Consider the following 21,868-nt stretch of genomic DNA (forward strand, 5'->3'; position numbering starts at 1 on the left):
ACATCATCTCACTAAGAAAAAAAAATAGACATTTCAAAGCTAAATTATTTTGAAATATAGAAATGTATTTTAAGATTGACTAAAAAGAAAAGTGAGTGTGTTTTTTAATTGAAGGGTTTTTGGTTCTTTAATTATCAACAAGAAATAATCAATTTGGTACTATTAGTTTTTGTACGTACGTAATATTATATGATAGTAATTATACTTTACTTGTGAAAAACACGTAAAACGTTTAAATCGGAAAAAAAAACACCATTGACTATTCATTCTTTCTCCAATTTGTATGTTTTTTTTTAAATAAAAATCTATACAAATTGTATTTTTCCGTTAAATATAACCATGGCCACTTATGTTTAATTGTAATGGAGTATAAGCCCCCATTTTTAAGGAGTTCTAAATTTTGAATGGTATAATATTAGACTGTTAAGATAAAATTGTTTAAGTAGATTAAAATTTTATTAAATTTAAATATATCCAAATCATTTATATCTTCAATAAAGTTTTAATAGCATTAATTAAGAGTTAATACTTTGTATAAATAATTTTCAGTATTATTTTATCAAAATTATTATTCACCAGTCACCATCATTAATCATTTTTATTAGTACAATCATTATTACTGATTAACCATTCATCGTTCACCATCTGTATTATCAGAATCATTATTGCTATCAACTAATATTGTCACCTCCATCAATATAATTATATTCTGAATTATCGTCGCCGCCTCCATTAGCACAATCAATCACTATCACCAATGTGATCTCTAGTATCAATCACCTCCACTATTATATAACTATATAACTAGCATCGTCATCAACTATTATTAACATATTAAATTATCGATAACCACCACACATTCTTTTAACCCTATCATTGACATTTTTGACATCAGCAACTACTGGTTAATTATTGTCATTCACCAACCCCAAACAAAATAAAGCTTCTCGATTTTGATAAACATAAAAGAATGGAAGTGTCAAAGGTATATGTATCTCCTAAATTAAAACATAAACATATATAATACTGTAACTATTTTTGTCAAGTTGTTTGTTTTTGTTCTATCGTGTGACATATTTTAAGTGGACGTCCATAATTTATTGTACTTGTATAAACTCAAATGTCAGAAGATTTGTCTATTGGCTACAAATTAATCTAGTGTACCTTCGTTTATTTGGACAACATTATCTATATTAGATTTTCGAAATCTAAACCTTGACAAATACAACAAGTCAAGAATTTTGTCTTTTCCTAAAGGGACAGTTCAACTGTTACTTTCTCTGGTTCATAATGAAATATCCTATGAATTTTATTTCGTACCAAAAAATCTATTACAAGGGGATAAAAAAAATGGAATATGTTAGAAGGAAAAAATTGAGGAAAATTTGAATTGATGAGGGTAATTATTTCGATTCAAGTGAATATTTGAATTTTGAATTCGACTCTAATCCAAGCAATATCTCATTATCATATTCATTTGACGACTAAAAGATTGAGTTCAGAATTTATATTTATCGATGACAATGCACAAATAAATAATTGTTAAGAGTGACTTCAAGTCTCACATTATTTGGATAATGAATTAGTTGTCTGTTATAATTAATACTTGAATTAGTTCTCATTAGCTAACTTTTGAGGTTAAGTTAAATTAAGATTCAGTTCTTTATATAGTATCAATGTCAAATTTATTCATCGTCCTCGCTCTTGTTGAGCTAGGGTGCAAAGGGGTGTAATAGTGAGATGGAGCCCCGTATTGACAACGGAATAGACTAGTGTTTTGCTTATATGAACTAAGACATTTTTTCCCTCATAAGTTAGATTAGAAGATAAGTTAGATTCATGTGTTATAATTTTACCATATATACGATATTTCATCATCATAGTAAATTTGTTTTGCTTTTAAAAAATATTTATCAAATAAAAATTACTTAATAAATTATATCTTATATTTTTAAATAGATATATATCGTTAAAATGAAACGAAAAAAAATAATGCAGAAAAGATAAAAACCAAAAACACTTTAATGAGTTTGTGAATTGTGAGTCATTGATGGAGATGAGATTTGCATAAAGACCATGAGGGTGTGTGCTGTCATTTATGAATAACCAACTAAATAATCAAGAGTCCAGCAACTTCCTCATAAATTTGCATTTGTGTTCACTCTTTATCTCACCAAACTTATATACATGTCATTAATATTGTTTTTCAAAAATAAATTAATATGCACATATATAGTTGGACTAAAAAGACAGTGGTGATCAAGGGGACCCAAGAGAGTACTTATCTAAAAAAAAAATAAAAATTCAAATCTAGTATCTTCATTGATTGATGAAATCTACCACTCAAAACTAGTCATATCAAGGACTTAACATAAAATTTGGCCTCACAAGTCAGAAAGCATTCATGACAATTTCTAGGCTTTTCTCTTCTTCTTGTTTCTTTTCTTTGTTTATTAATATCACGCGGTACAAATTTCTAATTAATTTAGATTTATCTCGTATAACATTTAGATGAATTTGATATTTTTATTAAGGGTGAAAGAATCGTATATCCATTCTATTACAGAGCTAATAGTCTGTTTGTTTATTAACCTCAACTCATATTTATGTCTTTCAGTTTTGGTTGTACACAAGTAGAAATTTATATAAAGATGAACAAGTAGACATACGTGGTCATATGTGACATAATACATGTATGACATAAATTGTTATGAAGGATGTAATGCAAAATATATGTGTCTATTTATTTAACTTCATATGTGACATACTACGTGTACGACATAAATTGTTATATATGATGTCAAGAAGAATTATTTAATTTTATATCAGTTTAAATGTCTATTTGTGTTCATTCAAAATTGAAGGTTTCACTTGACTTTGACAATTGATACTTCTCGGCCAAGGACGGGTCTGCCCCTGAATGAGATAGATTATAAGTGGATTTCTTTCAATCAATTAATGTAATTATATTCGTCCACTATAATAATAATATTATCCGCTTTTGATTTAGGAACATAAAACTTTTAATTTACCTAGATGTCACGTATATATAAATCAATCGTTAAAAATTTAATATCATCCTTTTTAAAATTAAATTAATCAGTATCATCTTAAATACGTGGGATTCACCTAAACTCAGTTGCATGTTAAAATCTACCCCAATATCATCGTCCAATGCGGCAACAAGAACCAAAAAAAAAAAAATGGACCATAGAGAGTATATTCTCATTTCATCTTTTAGAGGGGCCTATAGTATAATTTGAAGGCTACCTCCAATATAATATACAGTGAAAATTACTAAAGTTTGAATCAGATTCTTATAATTATATAATATGAGTTCCAGCTGATCTCTTTATGATGAGAATATATTTATATCTTCATGTCCAAAATAATATAAACATGAAATATATACATCTAAATTGCTCCTCTTTTAGCCTTTTTTAGCCCTGAGATTTTGTCACTTCTCACAATTTGATCAAACTGTCTTTTTTTTGGAATAAAATAAGCTTTTTTTTATACGGTAGTACTTTCCAGCTACTTTATTCTTATAAATTATGGACTTATACATTACATATGGATAAATGCGAAATAGATATTTATTAAGCATAATGTATAAAATATTTTATTTAATTTGGTCTCAATAAATATTTATATATATGTATTTTAACTTTTTTGAGTGTGGATAAATAGATACATGTCATATATAATATTTTTCGTGATTTCTACGTGTATTCATATTAAGTTGTTCTACCTATTTATTGGAAAATATTGGTAATTAACAGTGAGAATTAAGAACATTTAGTCACCAATCAAGTACATAATTTATATTATTAGTAAAATACATAATATATTTTAATAATATATATATATACACTAGACAATGATCTCAAAGTAGATTTCCATCATTAAACAAGTGCAAATAGTATAAAGTAGCTTCCTACTCTCAAAATACAATAAACCACTCAAAAAATATTTTAATTTGCACTCTAATCCATTCTATTAAGAGATTTAATTTGTATTCTTTCATACAAACTAAAAACACAAAAAAGGAAAGGTAGAGTACATATAAAAGGGCTCATTTGTACGAATGGATAAGGGATAAATTAATTATGAAACTAATTTTAGGATTAGTTTTTTTTTTTAGTCCAAGGATATAACCCGCCGCAGCTATAACGTATCCTGCTGTTTAATAGCCTACAACTAACACATCAGGAGATATAAATCGCACTATACAAGTCCTATACGATAGGTTCAACTTTGAAGACATTGATGGAAGATCAATTCTAAATCATCTATATTGATAATACCTTCTAAATCAACTGAGTCATTTCGAAAGACTTTATTCATTCAAGATAAAATTGCATAATAATTTTATTTCAAGATTAATTGATTCAAAATTATAATATTATCTTGTCCTATATAAAAATTAAATAACAATTTTATAGTAACTAATTTTAAAATAATTTGTTCTTAACCAAACGAGATGCGTTGAATGGGAGTAGTTGGCAAGGGACCATTTCATGTTGAGTGGTGTTATCTATTTCTTTATATGTTTGGTTGTGAATTGTTATGCCACGTGTCCCTTATCTACTCTCACTAAATTGCACTAGGTTTTATCGTTTCGTTGTTAGCTTATACCGTAAGCCATTGCATCACCTCCCCTTAGCTACGCTTATATCATCGCCATTTATATATTTTTATCGTGCCAACGAAGATCGTAATAAAATGATAAATATTTTTTTAATAGATATTTTAATTTTTAATATTCTTAAATGCAAGGTTTTCTTTGTTCGAAAATACTTCATCAGTTATACCCTTATTTTGAGATATTTGTAATAGAAATACTCTAAATTTAATTAGACTTTAATATATTATATAAAAACAGAAAAGGAAGTTATATTCACCATAAAATTGAAACTATCTATAAAAAAGGATTAATAAAAATTACCATATATATCTTGAGCTTCAAAGTTATTAATTTCAAAAAATATATATCTCGTATCACTTTGAATTTAATTAGACTTTGATATATTATAAGATGTATTGTTTTTATATCTTATATTGATATGAGAAATTATAATTTATAATATTTTTTTATATAACTTTAAAATATTAAATTTTTTTATTTTAATATGTTATATTAATTTGAACTATTTTAACTCAATTAATTCTCTAGAAACAAATTATGTATTTTGGACGAAAAGAGTACTTAAAAGCTCGTAAATATTATTGTCAGCTTTCAATAATTGCCGTCACATCGACCCCTAAATTGAGTGTATTTATTTATTTATTATAATTTTTTTCCTCTAATTTTTTAATATATTTAATTTCCTTTTTAACCTTAAGTTTCTAGTTAATCTTTTATATCCTAGTATGGAAAGTATAGATACAAAAAGCAAAAACATCATATCATAATTAATATAATTATCCAAAAGTTGAATGTTTTCTTTAGTGGCATGCGCGCAAGTTATCTTAATTCATGAGTGCATTGAGTGGGTTCTCCTCTAATTACTTTATTATATAAAAAAAAATATATGTCACAAATCACAATATGCTAATTAATAATACGTATATATATATACATGAACTGGATAAGGTGGAAGCTGACTTAACATTGGATATTAGATATGATTACAATAATAATTATAATAATAACATATCTTTCGATCTTGTGTAAACATATTTTTTACTTTTTATTTTAAAAAAATAAAAATATTATTTATGATAGATGTATTAAGGGATTGTATGAGTTCATTTTCGTTGAAATTTCATTCTTTTAAGTGTTAAGGGATTGTATGATGGTTGGTCAATTAAAAAGTAAAATATTTATCATATATTAAAAAGTACAATGTTTATTAGCATTTTAATTATTTTGTGTATGATTCGTCATATCAAGTAGGATGTTTAGATATTAGTATAAAATTGATTATGCATAACTAAAACACCTATAAGTTATTGAATATGCATAAGAAATAACTAACTCTTACCTATATAATCAAGTTTTATAATATAAATACAGATATAACTCTAATTAGCAACAGATTGACCCGTCAAATTGTGCTTTACCTAGAATAATTGATTTAATGCTTGAGGGAAATGTGCTCCATGCGCAAAGCTTATCACCACATCCATCACTAGAAGTTTCAATCTGTAAGGCCAATTAGTCAAGAGATTCAATCATAAGATGTTGTACCGATAAAAAATATTGATATTAATAAAAAGTGCAAAAAGTTTTATAATATTAATTAAGTGTTATTAAAATCAATATCGCTAAAGATTTTAGGGGCACATACAAAAAATATTAATTACCAATAAAAATACATATTTAGCGACAATTAAAAATAAATTGACGCTAATAATCATATTTTATATAATGCCTCCTACACGAGGAATAATTGAATTTTGAAATTGTGAATAATGAAATGGAACTCATGCATAAATTTCCATATTCGCTAACCAAGTTGTCTTCCTTCTTTTTTATTCTATAGTTAATATCTGTATCAAAATTAAATTAAATTTTGATCAGTTCGCATATTGTATGACTTATTTCGAGACTACAGTATTCACAATGTGAATTTTTTCATTTCAAAAGCTTAAATTCGAGACCTCGGTTTCCAAACAACCTTTGTTCAATAATATTCTGTCTTTTGAAAGTACTACTTGTGCTTGCAATATTAACTTGTGCTTTCTTGCATATTGACGGACATAACGAACATTTGATGCTAATTACTCATAATTTGAATGGAGAACAAAATCAAGATATGCTAATCTTTTAAGAAAGTAAATTAAATAATATAAATAATTAATACTAGAGTTTATATATAACATCCTAACAGATAGTTTGTTTTAGGGATAAATAAGAATATTTCATCAGATTAATCTCACTTTTTATATGATATAAACGAATTCATTATTTTATACTAAAATATGTTTTGAATTAAAATAATTTATAAATTAAATAATTTTCGTTAGCAAAACATATGATAAAATAATTTCATAGAATATCCTGATACATGGATATTTGATACATGCATAGGAGAAAACAACTTTTTATGATTCAAAAAAATAAAATTCAGACATAGGTGCTTTTATGTTTAAGAATCTAATCCTAATCCGAATTGGAGTGCTTAAGAGACAATTAGTGGTGGAGAATAATGTACTTATTAATTAATTACTAATTAAATTGAAAAGTCAAATGGCAAGAAATTTAGAAATAATCATAGAGGTAATAATTGTTTCTAAAAGGCAAATGGATTTGATTAGATTAGTCAATGCACGCGTGATTTTATAATTTACATCAATCCACTCCCATTATTTGGCATTATTTCTAGGTACATATATTTTTATAGGAGAAAATTATAGTTTTATTTATAGCAACATGGTTCTAAAAAATAATATTATCAAGGTGAAATTAAAGTTTTAATTAGTATGTACAAAACAATATTATAGTTAATAATAAGCATATAAAGTCAAATCTTATTATATAGTGATGTGAATCTCGAAAATACTCTTTACGTTAATTAAATATTAATTTATTAGTGAAACAATATTTCTACAAAATAATAAGATTTTGTGGTTATAATTATATTAATTTAGAGAGATTTTACGGTAAATATTCTTTGTCGCCAAATGATGAACCACACTGCATGAATTGCAGCAAACCCCTAAATGGGCTTTAAGACGTAGGCCCATTTGTTGTTATCGAACACCTACCTGGGCTCTAAGTAAGATGCAGGCCCAGTTTATGTTGAGTTTGAGAAAAAGCACGGCCCACCTATTTTGGGCTTGTGGTTGCATATTGGGCCTTATTCATCTCTCCATGAAGCACAAAAAAGAAAATCATGTTTTTTAAAGCAAATTACATATCTTTGTTTGTTTCGTATTGAGTTGACAGAGTTAAAGAAAATATAGGATTTTTTTTAAAATTATTTGATCTAAAATTAAGATAAAAAGAATGTATCAAAATAATTTTTAATTATGTTGTGTATAACACGTTATGTGAAAAGTTAAAATTAAGGAGTTGTCAAAAAAAGAAAAGGACTTTCGACTAAAAGTGAAGATAAAAGAAACAAATTGAAACGGAGATTATTAATTAAAAAATGTTCTCCTTCATACCAAACATATCCTTAGTTATTAATTACAATTTTAAATATTTGACAATGATAATCATTCAAGTATGTTCTTTATATTTTATTTTGAATAAACGATTAAATTTGAGAATATTAAAATTAACCGAGTTAACAAATAAACGATTTATTAATCCATTCAAATATGATTTGATTTTTCCATTTTCCCTTGAACATTATGAATCAAAATTAATATTTTAAAAACACAAAGAAACAAGAAACTTATGGGCGGCCAACGTATATGTCATTTACTCTGTCAACATGTGCTAAAACAATGTATTTAACTTAGAAAAATCAAGTATCCAATAATCTCTTTTTTTGTGCATCCAATCAGATCTACAAAAACAACAACACCGTGTCGATAATTTAAGATAAAATATATGTAAATTTTATTTTTATAATTTATAAATTTTTGATAGATTCTTTATTATTAAATTAGGTGCTACGGTTAACTCAAATTCCAAAAGTTAGCTTAAAGAGAAAAGAACTATCCAAGTCTTATAAAGAGTTCACTTATCTCATTAATTACAGATGTAGGAGTTTTTTCATTTTTTAATACTCCACCTCACGTAAGTGCATAACATTTGGTGAGTGAACAATTTTGATTTTGGAATCCCAATATCAAGTGAGACAGGTTATGCTCTGATACCATGTTAAATTAGGTTTTAGGCCTAATTCACACTCAAAAAGCTAGCTCAAAGGGAGAAGGATTGTCCGACCGTTATAAAGAGTTCACTCGTCTCGTTAACCATCAATGTGAGACTTTTGCCATTCTTTAATACGGATATTCAATTAGATCTACTAAAAAATAAATAAACTATGTTTTCATACTATGTATTTATAATAAAAAAATAAATTAAAAAAATATGATACTAAATTACCTACTCTGATTTAATTATAGGCAAGTGCAATCGAAATATCTAAAAATAAAAAATTATATCATTAGTTTGGAAGCATATAGTGATAATGACAATTATACACAAGTTATAGTGGGATTCTGACAATTAATACATGTCTTATCGTGCCAATGTCGTTACGTTTTTGTTCTCTGTATACTTGTGCCCACATGTATCGTTAATCAAATAAACAAATTCATGATCTCTTTGATTTAATTTATATAATATAATTTTTATAGTTATTAAAAAATATAAAAGATATTTATTTTTATACATAACTATATAATTTTATATATTATATTACTAGTAAATGATTAGTATTCGAAGATTTTACTAACCAAACGTAAACAGAGAAAGTATATCAATACAAGTACAAGATGATTTGAAATAGATATTTATGAGTCATAAAAATGGTTAGAAATTAACATTAACTGCAAACGGACATACCTATTTATATTATCACGACTTTGCTCATTTTAATATACTTTTTTTTTTGTTAATACCTTATAAGAGTTATTCTCCTTTTAAAATCATTTTTTTAGTCTGTTTTAAAAAGAATGTCCTTGTTCCTTTTTTTGATAATATTTTAATTTTTAACTTTTCACGTGACATGTTTAAGACCACAAAATTAAAGGATATTTTAATACATTTGACATAACTTTAATTTAAAACCACAAGATTTAAAAGTTTTGTTTCTTTTCTTAAACTCCGTTTCAAGTCAAACTAGTTCAATCTTTTTAAAACGGAGGGAGTACAGTATATTTTTGTAAATTAACAACAAAAAGGAAAAACAAAGATCATATTTACATATAAAATTTTAATTTATTCTTATTCAAAATAATTTATAGTCCATGCGTTTAAAAAAATGATGATCTAGTTTGACTTAAAACGAAATTTAAGAAAAAAAAAGAAGATTTTTTAATCTTATGATTTCAAATTAAAGTTATGTCAAATATACCAAAATACTCTTTAATCGTGTGATTTTAAATATGTTATGTCGAAAATTAAAATTAATATATTATTAACAAAAAAAATAATGGTCTTATTTTTTTTAAAACGGACTAAAAAGAAAATTTTTTGATTCTGGAAAAGAGTAATAATATTAAATAATATTGGAGCAATAAAATTATAGACGTGAAACGCATAGAATGTAGCGCCATTTTAGTGTTATCACTCTTCCTACTTTCCACTCCTCCATTACGCTACACCAACAATTTCGGAAACCGCCCATTCCACCAGCTGATCGTGGCGGAGCACACGGCGGAGCACAGATCTACTGTACTATCTCTTCTACTGTACTATCTCTTCTCTCTTCGTTATCAATTTATTTTTTTTCTTCAAAAGAAACTTCTATTTGACTTGAACAGTACGTTTTCTAGTCAATTAAAGCGAAAAATAGTCACTATCATCAACTGCTTTTTCTAAAGTTGTAATGTAATGCCGTATTAGGTACTACGGAATATATAAACAAAGAAAAAGCTAAGTGAATTTTTTTTGATTGATTGATTCAAGTGTTATTAGAGTAACGATTTTTCTCGATCTGTAAATGAGATTAGCTTAGGATTTCGAAAAATATCTGCTAAGTTTAAGAGTTATGGAGGATTATATTAAGGATAATTATGGAGAAGTGAAACCGAAGAATTCATCGGAGGAAGCACTTCAGAGATGGAGGAAGCTGTGTTGGCTGGTTAAAAATCCGAAACGTAGGTTCAGATTCACAGCGAACCTGTCAAAACGCTTTGAAGCTCGGGCCATCCAGCGATCCAATCAGGTTAACAATCTTATTCTTCGTTTGCATCACAAGTAGGAATATTTGTGCAATTGTTAGTTACTTTAGTTGACCTTTTTCGTCTCATCCCCTTGCTTTACAATTTTGCTCTGCGAAAAAGTAAATTGGACGGAGATATTTTGCCGGGACAGATATTTTCTCTCCCTGTCTTATGTAACTTCTAGGATCTACAGAGAAATGCTATTTTTTTCATACTGATACTTTGTTTTCGGTGTTTCCATAAAAGCAACAAAATAGAGCAAAATGAATATAGAGGATTCATAGTTGAAAGTAATATATATTCATTCAGTTTACTTTGATTGGTCATGTTTTGATTTTCGAGAGTCGATTTTACTATTCCCAGGAGTGAAATTAAATCAGATCAATTCAATATATAAAATTAAAATTTAGATATTTAAAGACTATACGAAAAAGACTACAAGTTGAGTGAAAGAGGAAGTATTTAGCTAAAAAGGAGCTATAATGTAGAGTAAAATCCTGAAAATAAAAACGTAGTTTGGAGTAGAAGTCCCTTTATTGTGTCTCGAAGAATGTGCTGGTTCTAGTTTCTTGTCTGCATAGGTCCTTCCTGATTCTCCTTAACAAGTTTGGATCACATTTTTTCTTCAATTGTCAACTCGTTAAGTTTATACTGAATCATTGAAGTTGGTTATCTCGTGGGTGTAAATTTCTGGCATTTCAAATAGTATTGCTCTGTTGTGCTCAAGTAATTTTTTTCTCTAAACTAAGGAAAGAAGTATACTGCACTTTGACTCCAGAGAGCTTGTTTCTCTGTTCTTATTTAAGAAAATGGGTATAATCTGCATTTCACTAATGTAGGAAAAACTAAGAGTTGCTGTGCTGGTTTCACAAGCTGCACTTAGCTTTATTCAAGGTATGTGATTACGTATTTCAGTGGCCAGCTTCCAGTATTTAAATTTTCATCTTTAACAGATGTTCAACTGAATATATTCAGGAGTAAGTTACACTGTTCCGGAGGAAGTGAAAGCTGCCGGGTTCCAAATATGTGGCGATGAGTTGGGATCAATAGTCGAGGGCCACAATTTGAGGAAGCTAAAAGTTCATGGTGCGGTTGAGGGTATTGCAAAAAAGCTATCAACATCAACCACCAATGGTATTTGTACTTCTGCTGATTTGCTTAGCCGACGAAAAGAAATATATGGGATCAATAAGTTTATTGAGAGCCCACCAAGGGGCTTCTGGATTTTTGTATGGGAAGCTCTTCAAGATACAACCCTCATGATACTTGGTGTTTGTGCTTTTGTATCGTTGGTTGTTGGCATAATGACTGAAGGATGGCCGAAGGGTGCACATGATGGACTTGGTATTGTTGCAAGTATCCTGCTGGTTGTATTTGTTACTGCTACAAGCGACTATAGACAGTCTTTACAGTTTAAGGATTTAGATAAAGAGAAGAAAAAGATTACAGTTCAGGTCACTAGAAATGGCTACAGGCAAAAAATATCAATATATGATTTACTTCCTGGTGATATTGTTCATCTTGCTATTGGGGATCAGGTACCAGCTGATGGACTCTTCCTCTCTGGATTTTCTTTGTTGATAGACGAATCAAGCTTAACAGGGGAGAGTGAACCCATTAATGTAACTGCTGAAAATCCTTTTCTCCTCTCTGGAACCAAAGTTCGTGATGGCTCGTGTAAAATGCTTATCACTACTGTTGGGATGAGAACCCAGTGGGGTAAACTGATGGCTACTCTTAGTGAAGGAGGAGATGATGAGACCCCATTGCAGGTTAAACTGAATGGAGTGGCAACTATTATTGGTAAAATAGGTCTGTTTTTTGCTGTCATCACATTCGCTGTGTTGGTGCAAGGCTTATATAGCCGCAAACTAGGGGAAGGGTCCCAGTGGAGCTGGTCTATGGATGATGCCCAAGAAATGCTGGAATACTTTGCCATTGCAGTTACAATTGTTGTGGTTGCTGTTCCTGAGGGGCTTCCTTTGGCTGTGACATTGAGTCTAGCATTTGCTATGAAGAAGATGATGAATGATAAGGCACTTGTGCGCCATTTGGCTGCTTGTGAGACAATGGGTTCTGCAACTACCATCTGTAGTGACAAGACTGGGACATTAACGACTAATCATATGACAGTTGTAAAAGCATGCATTTGCGGTAAAATCATAGAAACTGAAAGCTCTAAGGATGGTTCTAATATCTGCTCTGAAGTTTCTAATTCTGCATTGAAAATACTAATCCAGTCTATATTCAATAATACCGGGGGAGAAATAGTAAAGAATGAAGATGGAAAAATTGAAATTCTGGGAACACCGACTGAAACTGCTCTTTTGGAGTTTGGTCTTTTGCTTGGAGGGAATTTCCAGGAAGAGCGTCAATCATCTAGACTTGTAAAGGTTGAGCCATTCAATTCAACGAAGAAGAGAATGGGTGTAGTTATAGAACTTCCTGGAAAAGGTCTCCGTGCACACTGTAAAGGAGCATCTGAAATAATTTTGGCTTCATGTGACAGTTTCCTAAACTCTAGCGGTGAGGTTGTTCCCCTAGATGAAGCTTCAATTAACCATCTGAATGATACGATTGACCTATTTGCTAATGAAGCTCTTCGAACTCTTTGCCTTGCCTACAAGGACATCGGTGATGAGTACCCTGCTGAAACTCCTATCCCCTTTGAGGGATATACCTGCATAGGAATTGTAGGCATTAAAGATCCCGTTCGTCCTGGTGTTAAGGAGTCTGTCGCAATCTGTAGATCAGCTGGAATCACTGTGAGAATGGTCACTGGAGACAACATAAATACTGCTAAGGCTATTGCTAGAGAATGTGGAATTCTGACTGATGATGGTGTTGCGATCGAAGGTCCAGTATTTAGGATGCAGAGTGAGGCCGAGCTGCAACAAATAATTCCAAAGTTACAGGTGCCTTCAGAAATAATTATTTCACTTTGCTATATGCATAAGTTCTTTCCAGGATTGCATTTTCAAGTTGTTGAACTTGGATTGCATTTTCACTTCACCTATCAAATAAAGATATTTTGTTTTATGTTCATGCACAGAAAGTGATGATATGTTGTATGTATATCTTCTTTCCGGATTTTTGAGTTGTTGATCTTGGATTGCATTTTTCACTTCACCTGTCGAATAAAGATATTTTGTTTTACGTTCACGCACAAAAAGTGATGAACTTCTAGTATTTTTTTACTTTAATATTTATTTTTATCCCTATTATTATTTCATATAATGTTGGCCTGAGATGAGGTTAGATGGAGAAACATGGCTAGTGAGGATTCATATAGTCAACCCAAACTTGTTTGGGACAAAGGTTCAGTTGTTGTTGTCGTTGTTCATGAACAGCAAGCTGATTCTATTAATCTGAGGTCGTTTTTGTGGATTGTCCTACTTTCCTTACTATATTACCTCATCTCATTTGTTTGTTTGCTATGCTGATCGGGTACCAGAGAGAGATTAATATCTTCTTCATCTATTTGCTTAGGTGATGGCACGTTCTTCTCCAATGGATAAACATACGCTAGTGAAACATTTACGTACGACCTTTCAAGAAGTTGTTGCAGTGACTGGAGACGGCACTAATGATGCTCCTGCCCTTCATGAAGCAGATATAGGTCTTGCTATGGGCATTGCTGGAACTGAGGTGATATTTAGTTACTGTTGTAGTATAAATTATCTTCTCAAGTGTGGTTTGACAATGGGAACTTGTTGTTTTTTCAAGCGAGTGCAACCTTGAGAGCACCGCCCGCTATTTCAGCTGCAAATTATTCAATGTGAAAAGTACCGGTATCCAGTGCATGTTAATTGAATAAAACATCAGAAAGAAGACTGTGAAAGCAATGTTTCTTACCAACTAGTAAATAGCAGATACTTAACCATTTTTTTTCCTTGAAAGGATAAGTGTGTATAAAAGAGGATGAGTTCTTTCTGATTTTCTGTCGAAGAGCTAGCATAATTTGTTATATTCCACTCCATTTGGAATTGCACTTTCCCTTGATTAAATTGAAGTGAAGTATTTCCCATAAAAACTACGGCTGTTGCTGTGCAAAAATTTGATGTAGTATCTTCACGTTAGAAGAAACTTGTAAAATGACTAATTGGTTAACCATATTGAGTGTGACATTAGAATGTTTGACAGAAAATATTGACTTGCATCTACATAACTCCACTTAAACATGTGTGCTAGTCAAAGTAGATTGAACTGGGAAAGTAAAAAAATTGTTTGTCATTGCTAAACCTGGCCTGTTCTCCCAAATACGGACCGTAAATTTTTTGGAGGAAGTCTTTATATGATTTGCCTCCACTCTTATTAAGGAGATTAGGTGTGTGTATTTTGGGCCTAGGAAAATGCTGAAATTTTTCTTCTACAGTGAAGCAATTGTGACCATTTTCTGTTCACCACCTATTGTTCCTTCACAAAGAATTTACTTTACAAAAATTAAGTTTTGTCATGGCTCTTTTTTCTTTTTTTCTGCTGCATGCTTATGGATTTCCTCTCTCTTTAGTTCTATGGAGATCATGACCTTTTTCTTCAACAACATTATGTTACTTCACAAATAATTTACTCTACAATAAAATAAGAAGTTCCTTCATGGCTCCACTTTCTTTTATCTGCCAAGGGCTAATGACTTCTCTCGTTTTATATCTTCCTTTTGTAATGCCATAAGCAACTTAGCTTCACTTGCACTTGATCTCCTATTCAGGATTTTCTCTGTTCTATTTAGGCATTTCATTTGATCATTGCATTCCTGTTCAAAGATCGTAAATTATACTCTATTGATTCAGTTATACAGTACGGTAATGAGTACAGATATGATTATTATTTTATTAATTATTGATGATGAATATGTATAGCCTCGCAAGTGCTGTTAGTGGGTCTTTCCTGAATGACTACTCTCCTGATGTGTATTAGTTTTTCTTCTTTTTAACTATATAAACTTCAAAACTAAATTTATTTTTTTGGTAAGGAATTTTTTTAAATTTGATTTGGCCGTTGTACTGTTAAACGATGAATTCGTTGTTTTAGGATCCTACTATAAAGACTTATAATATTTCTGGCTTAATAGAACTAAAGAGCTGCTATTTATCAGCATTTAGTGAAGCTGGAAAATTTTCATTCATCAACTTGTTTGAACCTCCCATTTTCCTCTCTAAGATTAGTAGTGCCCATACCTAGTATTCCATTCACAATTTGGACTTCGAAGAGAAACTGATTTTTTTTCACCTTGCTTTGTGTTGTAGGACACCGATTTTATATGGTTACTAGATGTTTATTTGTTTTCCTGGATTCATCATGTTGTCTGGTTTTTGGTTCCAGGTAGCTAAAGAGAGTGCAGACGTTATAATTTTAGATGATAATTTTTCAACAATTGTGACTGTGGCCAAATGGGGACGCTCAGTTTATGTGAATATTCAAAAGTTTGTTCAATTTCAGCTGACCGTAAATGTGGTTGCCTTGATTGTCAACTTTTCTTCAGCCTGTTTGACAGGTAGCGTATCTTGAGCTAAGAATTACTATTTACTACCTTGAACACATTTCCCCTGGAAGTTGTAATTTTGAGATGTTCTTCTATACATTTTCAGGTAGTGCTCCACTTACTGCTGTTCAGCTTCTGTGGGTCAACATGATCATGGACACACTGGGAGCTCTTGCACTAGCTACTGAACCTCCTAATGATGACTTGATGAAGCGAACACCTGTAGGAAGGAAGGGGAACTTCATTAGCAATGTCATGTGGAGGAACATTTTGGGACAATCTTTTTACCAATTTGTAGTCATATGGTATCTTCAAACTACTGGCAAAGCTCTCTTTCATCTTGATGGATCAGATGCTGACTTGATTTTGAACACAGTCATCTTCAACTCTTTTGTGTTCTGTCAGGTAATTTACCTGTTTGCCTTTCAACATATAATCTTTCACTCTTCCTAATGCATTAAAGCATAGCATATTTATGATTTTTTTAGTTGATTCCCATCTTGTTGCTGTTATTTGACATGTGTAAAATGAATTAAAAACACAGATTACTCTGCAGGTTAACATGAAAGCTTTCTCAATATCATCATTTTGTTTCCATAATGGGAAAAAAGCATGTCACTGCCACATTTAAATCAACCGAGGAGGTTGAAAACCCCGGGTAGAACATCACTAAATCCACTAGTAACACCTAAGTATAATCTTTGTGTTCTCTTGCAGGTTTTCAATGAGATTAGCTCTAGAGATATGGAAAAGATAAATGTCTTCAAAGGTATACTGGACAACTATGTTTTTGTTGCTGTCCTCAGCTCTACAGCTCTTTTCCAGATCATTATTGTTGAATTCCTCGGTACCTTTGCAAGCACTTCTCCCCTTACATTCCACCAGTGGTTTACAAGTGTTGCAATTGGATTCCTGGGAATGCCGATTGCTGCTGCCATCAAGATGATCCCAGTAGGATCAAGCTGAACTCAACTTGGAGGAAACTAGTAACTTACAACTGGCTTGAACTTCACTCAAGGGCATCGACTCAAATGTTTGCAGCTATGAATCATAAGTGTCAAAGCGCTCAGTCTTGAAGGTGGGAGATCTTGACATAAATGGGCAGCACGAGTTGGTCAAGTTGATCAAGTTCCAACAGCTTCTCATAATGTTTGGAAGACCGCTCTGAAGATACTGAACGGCTTGATTCTCCTTAAAAACACCTTAAGGGAAACATTTGTGAAGTATTTCTGAACATGCCATGGTTGTAATTACACCTTGATATGGTACGATGCTGGTTGGCTTTGTTTCATTGCATCATCATATCAATATTTTGGGAACAATCATATTCAATTTTCTCTTTTTGTTTTGCTCTACATTAACTTATTTCAGCCATTGCTAGTTCTTTCAATCAAATTACTACCTTGTCATTATCGCAACGATTTCATTACAGTGGTGTTCCTCCAATCTACATCTGTCTGAAGTCTGAATGGTGACTATGGCACTAAGACCAACTATGTAAGAGCTTGTTTGATTATGTATGAATTGTAATGTAGATTTTATTTATGCTGCTTCTACAACAAAAGAAAATAGGGTTTTTATTTATAATAAATCTTTTATGATACACGTATGGTGCTTCTCCTGACTAGCTACCAAACGACCTTCAAGTTCTCTCGAGGTATTATTAACACAGAGAGTAGAAGCACACGTATCCAAAAATATTACGAGTACTTACAATGAATCAGTTACTCATTCTAGTTATGTCTATTCTTGTAACATCTCTTGATATGAAAAAAATTTCTAAAATCAAAAGGAGTAACACAATCCCAATTGAATTCAACAAAAAACCAAAATCTCCATTCTCCTTATGGCATTCACATTAATGTTGTAAGCTCCAACTGGATATGGTGGCACATCATCTATGTTTTCATTCATTTTCGCAGATAATGATAAACAAGTCACTGCTAGATCGAAATTGTGGTCCTGTCTGTATCAAAATTGAAAAAAAAAATCAGTCTTTTTTATCATAACAACAACATATTCAGGGGAAAATGAGCAGAGTTGGTGTTTTTTTTTTGACATGCTCTGTAAATTTATGAAAAATGAAGTGAATTGAGTTCCTGATTACTAACTCTGTGAATGTAATGGATTGCATGAGTTCGCATTTCTTGATTCCAGTTGTCATTCACAAGTACTTCAACTTCTTGATTATTAAGTCGAACGTCGGTGATTTCTCGGCTGATTATGGAAGTAAAGACGGTTAGGGAGCGTTTTACCATTCAATATGAAACTTTTCTACGCGAACTCGAATTTAATCAGACTCAAAATTAGAGATCTGATACCGGGTGGGAAACAAAAAAATAAATTAAGTAAAGATAAAATGAGAAAAAAATATTAAGGTACTGACATAATCACACCAAATCGATCGTTACCTAAAAATGAATCTTTTTATAGTTACCTAACGATGATTTTATACAATTAAATTCAATTATCAATGAAAATAAGCAATGTATCTAATAATTTGAAATTAATCAATTGAGTCCCTTCATCTCCAAGTGACCACTTTATGTAATCTGATATTGCACCAAATATTATAACAGAACCTTGCCATAAGAGGAGTTGCTCGGATGGTAATTATTTATCTGAACCTCTGACCATGAGGCACGAGGAATTAAAATAGAACTTCTTGTTTGATTATAAAATAAGTTATATATGAATTGTAAAGAAATAGGGCTTTATTTATCATTCATCTTTATTTATCACTAATAATAATTCTCCTAATCAACTACTAAACGACCTTCAAGTTCTCTTGAGATATTATGAACACACAGAGAGTAGAAACACACATGTCCACTAGTATTAACAATGAATCAGTTCAACAATCAATGAATCCCCTATTTGTTTATCTAACAAAAAGAAGCAAAAGTATTTCTTCTGCTAGGCTATGTTACTCAGGTTCTTCAAAAAATGTCAATGGGTGTGTATCGATTCGCCAAAAAGTAATGTATATTTGAAGAATTCGAAACAGATGCCGCATCAAAAGTGAAAAGTCGGCGCAATTAAACTCCTCAAATGTTCAGCTGTAGCATTCTTTTGTAGCAGTAACTCACATCAGCCTGAATTAACACAAAAACTCCATTAGACTATTAGAAATAGGCAAAACATTTATCTAAATCATAAAAATTAAAAAAAATAAAACTTACCATTTGAAGAAATCCATTTATAGGCAAATCATTTATCTCCATAACCAATTCTTGTATGGTGAAATCTCTGTTTACTGCTAATAATGTTGCAGCTGCTGCTATTACAGATGGTCTATGATTCATTAAGCACAAATCTGTTTAAACAAATAAATTAACAAATGATCAGAAAACAGGGGAGGGGTAAGGAAATTAATTAGGACTTTACTAATTACTACCTCTTAAAGCAATCATGATGATTCGAGCCGTTGTTATTCGAGTTATGTGTAATCTTGTAACATCTCTGCAGAATCTTGATACGAAAAAATTTCCGAAATCAAAAGGAGTAACACAATTCATATTCCAGCTGAATTGATCAAGAACCAAACGCTCCATTCGCGTTATGTGATTCACATTAATTTCGTAAGGTCCTAATGGATACTCTGATAGTGATGGCACATCATCTATGTTATCATTCATTTTTGCAGATAATGCTAAACAAGTCACTGCTAATAACCTCACTGCCCAGAGCATTCCATTCTACAAATTCAACAACAACAAATAATCTTAGATGGTATCGTATTGTTTTCGGAGGAATCAAATTTTTTTCTTCTTACCTCTAATCTCATCTGGGCAAGAAATCTGTCCACATACATCGCTGCTCTGTAAATTGTTCGTCTGCTCATTCGAAATTGTCGCCCTGTCTGTATCAATATTGAAAAAAAGATCAGTCTTTTTACCATAACAACAACAAATTCAGGGGAAAATGGGTTTTTTGACATGCTCTGTAAATTTATGAAAAATGAAGTGAATTGGGTTCTTGATTTACTAACTCTGCTGATGTAACGGATTGCATGAGTTCGAATTTCTTGATTCCAATTGTCATTCACAAGTTCTTCAACTTCTTGATCATTAAGTCGAACATCAGTGATTTCTCGGCTGATCAATATCTGTATGTCATCGTCATTGCTATTGTTGTCATCGTCATCATCATCATTGACGCCATTTTCTTGTTGCATTTCTTCATCTTCTTCTTCAGTCAGATATTCAGAACTTTCCATCTTTCTTTGATTACTCTCCCTTATGATTTTTGTGTGATATTATTACTTGTGTGAATAACCGTTTATACAATACTAATAACTGAAAAATAACAGAAAAAAACTGAAAAATGCCGGAAAGTTACCTATTGTTTCATAATTTATACTATCGTATCGTATTGTTTTAATGAATAAAATATTCAGATGGATTATGTCAATTCTTTACGTAATGTCACGCATTCATAATTTTGAATGATAATCGCACAAGAAGAGTAGATTACGAAATAGAGCTACTTTGGAAATGCAAATCACATGATAAAAATAAGATTATCAAACAATAAGTAAAGACAGTTAGGGAGTGCTTTACCATCAAGAGATTCCGGATGCAAATTTGAATCTAATCACGCTCAAATATGGATATTGGACACCGGGTGGGAACCCCCCAAAAAATAAGTAAAAAGGACAAATTGAGAAAGAAAATTTTAAGAAAACGACACGATCACACCAAATCGATCGCTACCTAAAATAGATCTTTTCTTCATTACCTAATAATGAATTTAAACGATACGATACAATTACACTTAATTAACGATCAAAATAAAAATAATATCTAAACTAACAATAGAAACTAATAACCATCATAACAAGATGTGAATGTGTGTGGAGGTGAGGATTGGGGGAAGAGACGAGTCCGGAGCCTAAAGGGTATAAATTATTAACAAAAATTTCAAAATGGTATATGAATCTTTATTTTAACCAAAAGGGCAAAATCGCTGCAATAGCAGCGATTTCCAATTTTTTTTTAATAAATCGCTGCCTAAGCAGCAATTTCTTTATTTATTTTTTTAATTTATTATTTGAAATTTTTAAAAAAAATGAAGAAGAGCAAATCGCTGCGAGTGCACGATTTGTCTCCAATTTTTCTTTTATATTTTTTTAAATAATTTATTTTTTAAAAAAATTTGATTACTACTTATTTTTAAAAATCAATAAAAAAAATTATTTTGGAATAAGTAGTCAATTTTTTTTAAAAAAATTATTTTAAAACTTTTAAAATAAATTTTAAACTTTTTTTAGAAATTTTAATTTTAAATTTTTTACTACTTATTTCAAAATATTTTTTTTAATGATTTTTAAAAATAAGTAGTAATCAAATTTTTTTAAAAAAATTGATTTAAAAAAATATAAAAAAATTGGAGACAAATCGCTGCACTTGCAGCGATTTGCTCTTCATTTTTTTTTAAATTTCAAATAAAAAATTAAAAAAAAAAGTTAAAGAAATTGGAGCGATTTATTAAAATATTATTTTAAAAAATTATTTTGGAAATCGCTGCGATTGCAGCCATTTTGCTTTTTTCAGCGAGCCTGCTCTTCTAGTTTTGGAATTTTTGTTAATATTT

At 30.5% G+C, this 21,868-nt stretch overlaps 2 protein-coding genes across 3 annotated transcripts; one reads left to right on the top strand and one right to left on the bottom strand.

Moving 5' to 3' along the window:
* Positions 1-10,105: 10,105 nt before the first annotated feature.
* Positions 10,106-17,628, top strand: LOC101260132 (calcium-transporting ATPase 2, plasma membrane-type). Of its 2 annotated transcripts, XM_010321996.3 has the most exons (7): positions 10,106-10,793; positions 11,631-11,685; positions 11,767-13,706; positions 14,281-14,439; positions 16,114-16,285; positions 16,380-16,678; positions 16,991-17,628. In XM_010321996.3, exons 1-7 carry the CDS (start codon positions 10,617-10,619, stop codon positions 17,237-17,239), a joined length of 3,051 nt encoding a protein of 1,016 aa, XP_010320298.2. In that variant the 5' UTR covers positions 10,106-10,616; the 3' UTR covers positions 17,240-17,628. The 2 variants fall into 2 exon arrangements, with proteins under 2 accessions (XP_010320298.2, XP_069153518.1); XM_069297417.1 differs by lacking the exon at positions 11,631-11,685 and having other exon boundaries at positions 10,437-10,825; positions 11,745-13,706.
* A 1,461-nt stretch (positions 17,629-19,089) lies between these two features.
* On the bottom strand, positions 19,090-20,947 carry LOC101253778 (cyclin-D5-3-like). Its single transcript, XM_019213458.3, has 5 exons — positions 20,265-20,947; positions 20,049-20,135; positions 19,671-19,971; positions 19,456-19,589; positions 19,090-19,368 (listed from the first exon to the last, which is right to left on the bottom strand). Exons 1-5 carry the CDS (start codon positions 20,490-20,492, stop codon positions 19,321-19,323), a joined length of 798 nt encoding a protein of 265 aa, XP_019069003.2. The 5' UTR covers positions 20,493-20,947; the 3' UTR covers positions 19,090-19,320.
* Positions 20,948-21,868: the final 921 nt, after the last annotated feature.

Source organism: Solanum lycopersicum, chromosome 4 (assembly GCF_036512215.1).
Source record: "Solanum lycopersicum chromosome 4, SLM_r2.1".
Classification (NCBI taxonomy): domain Eukaryota; kingdom Viridiplantae; phylum Streptophyta; class Magnoliopsida; order Solanales; family Solanaceae; genus Solanum; species Solanum lycopersicum.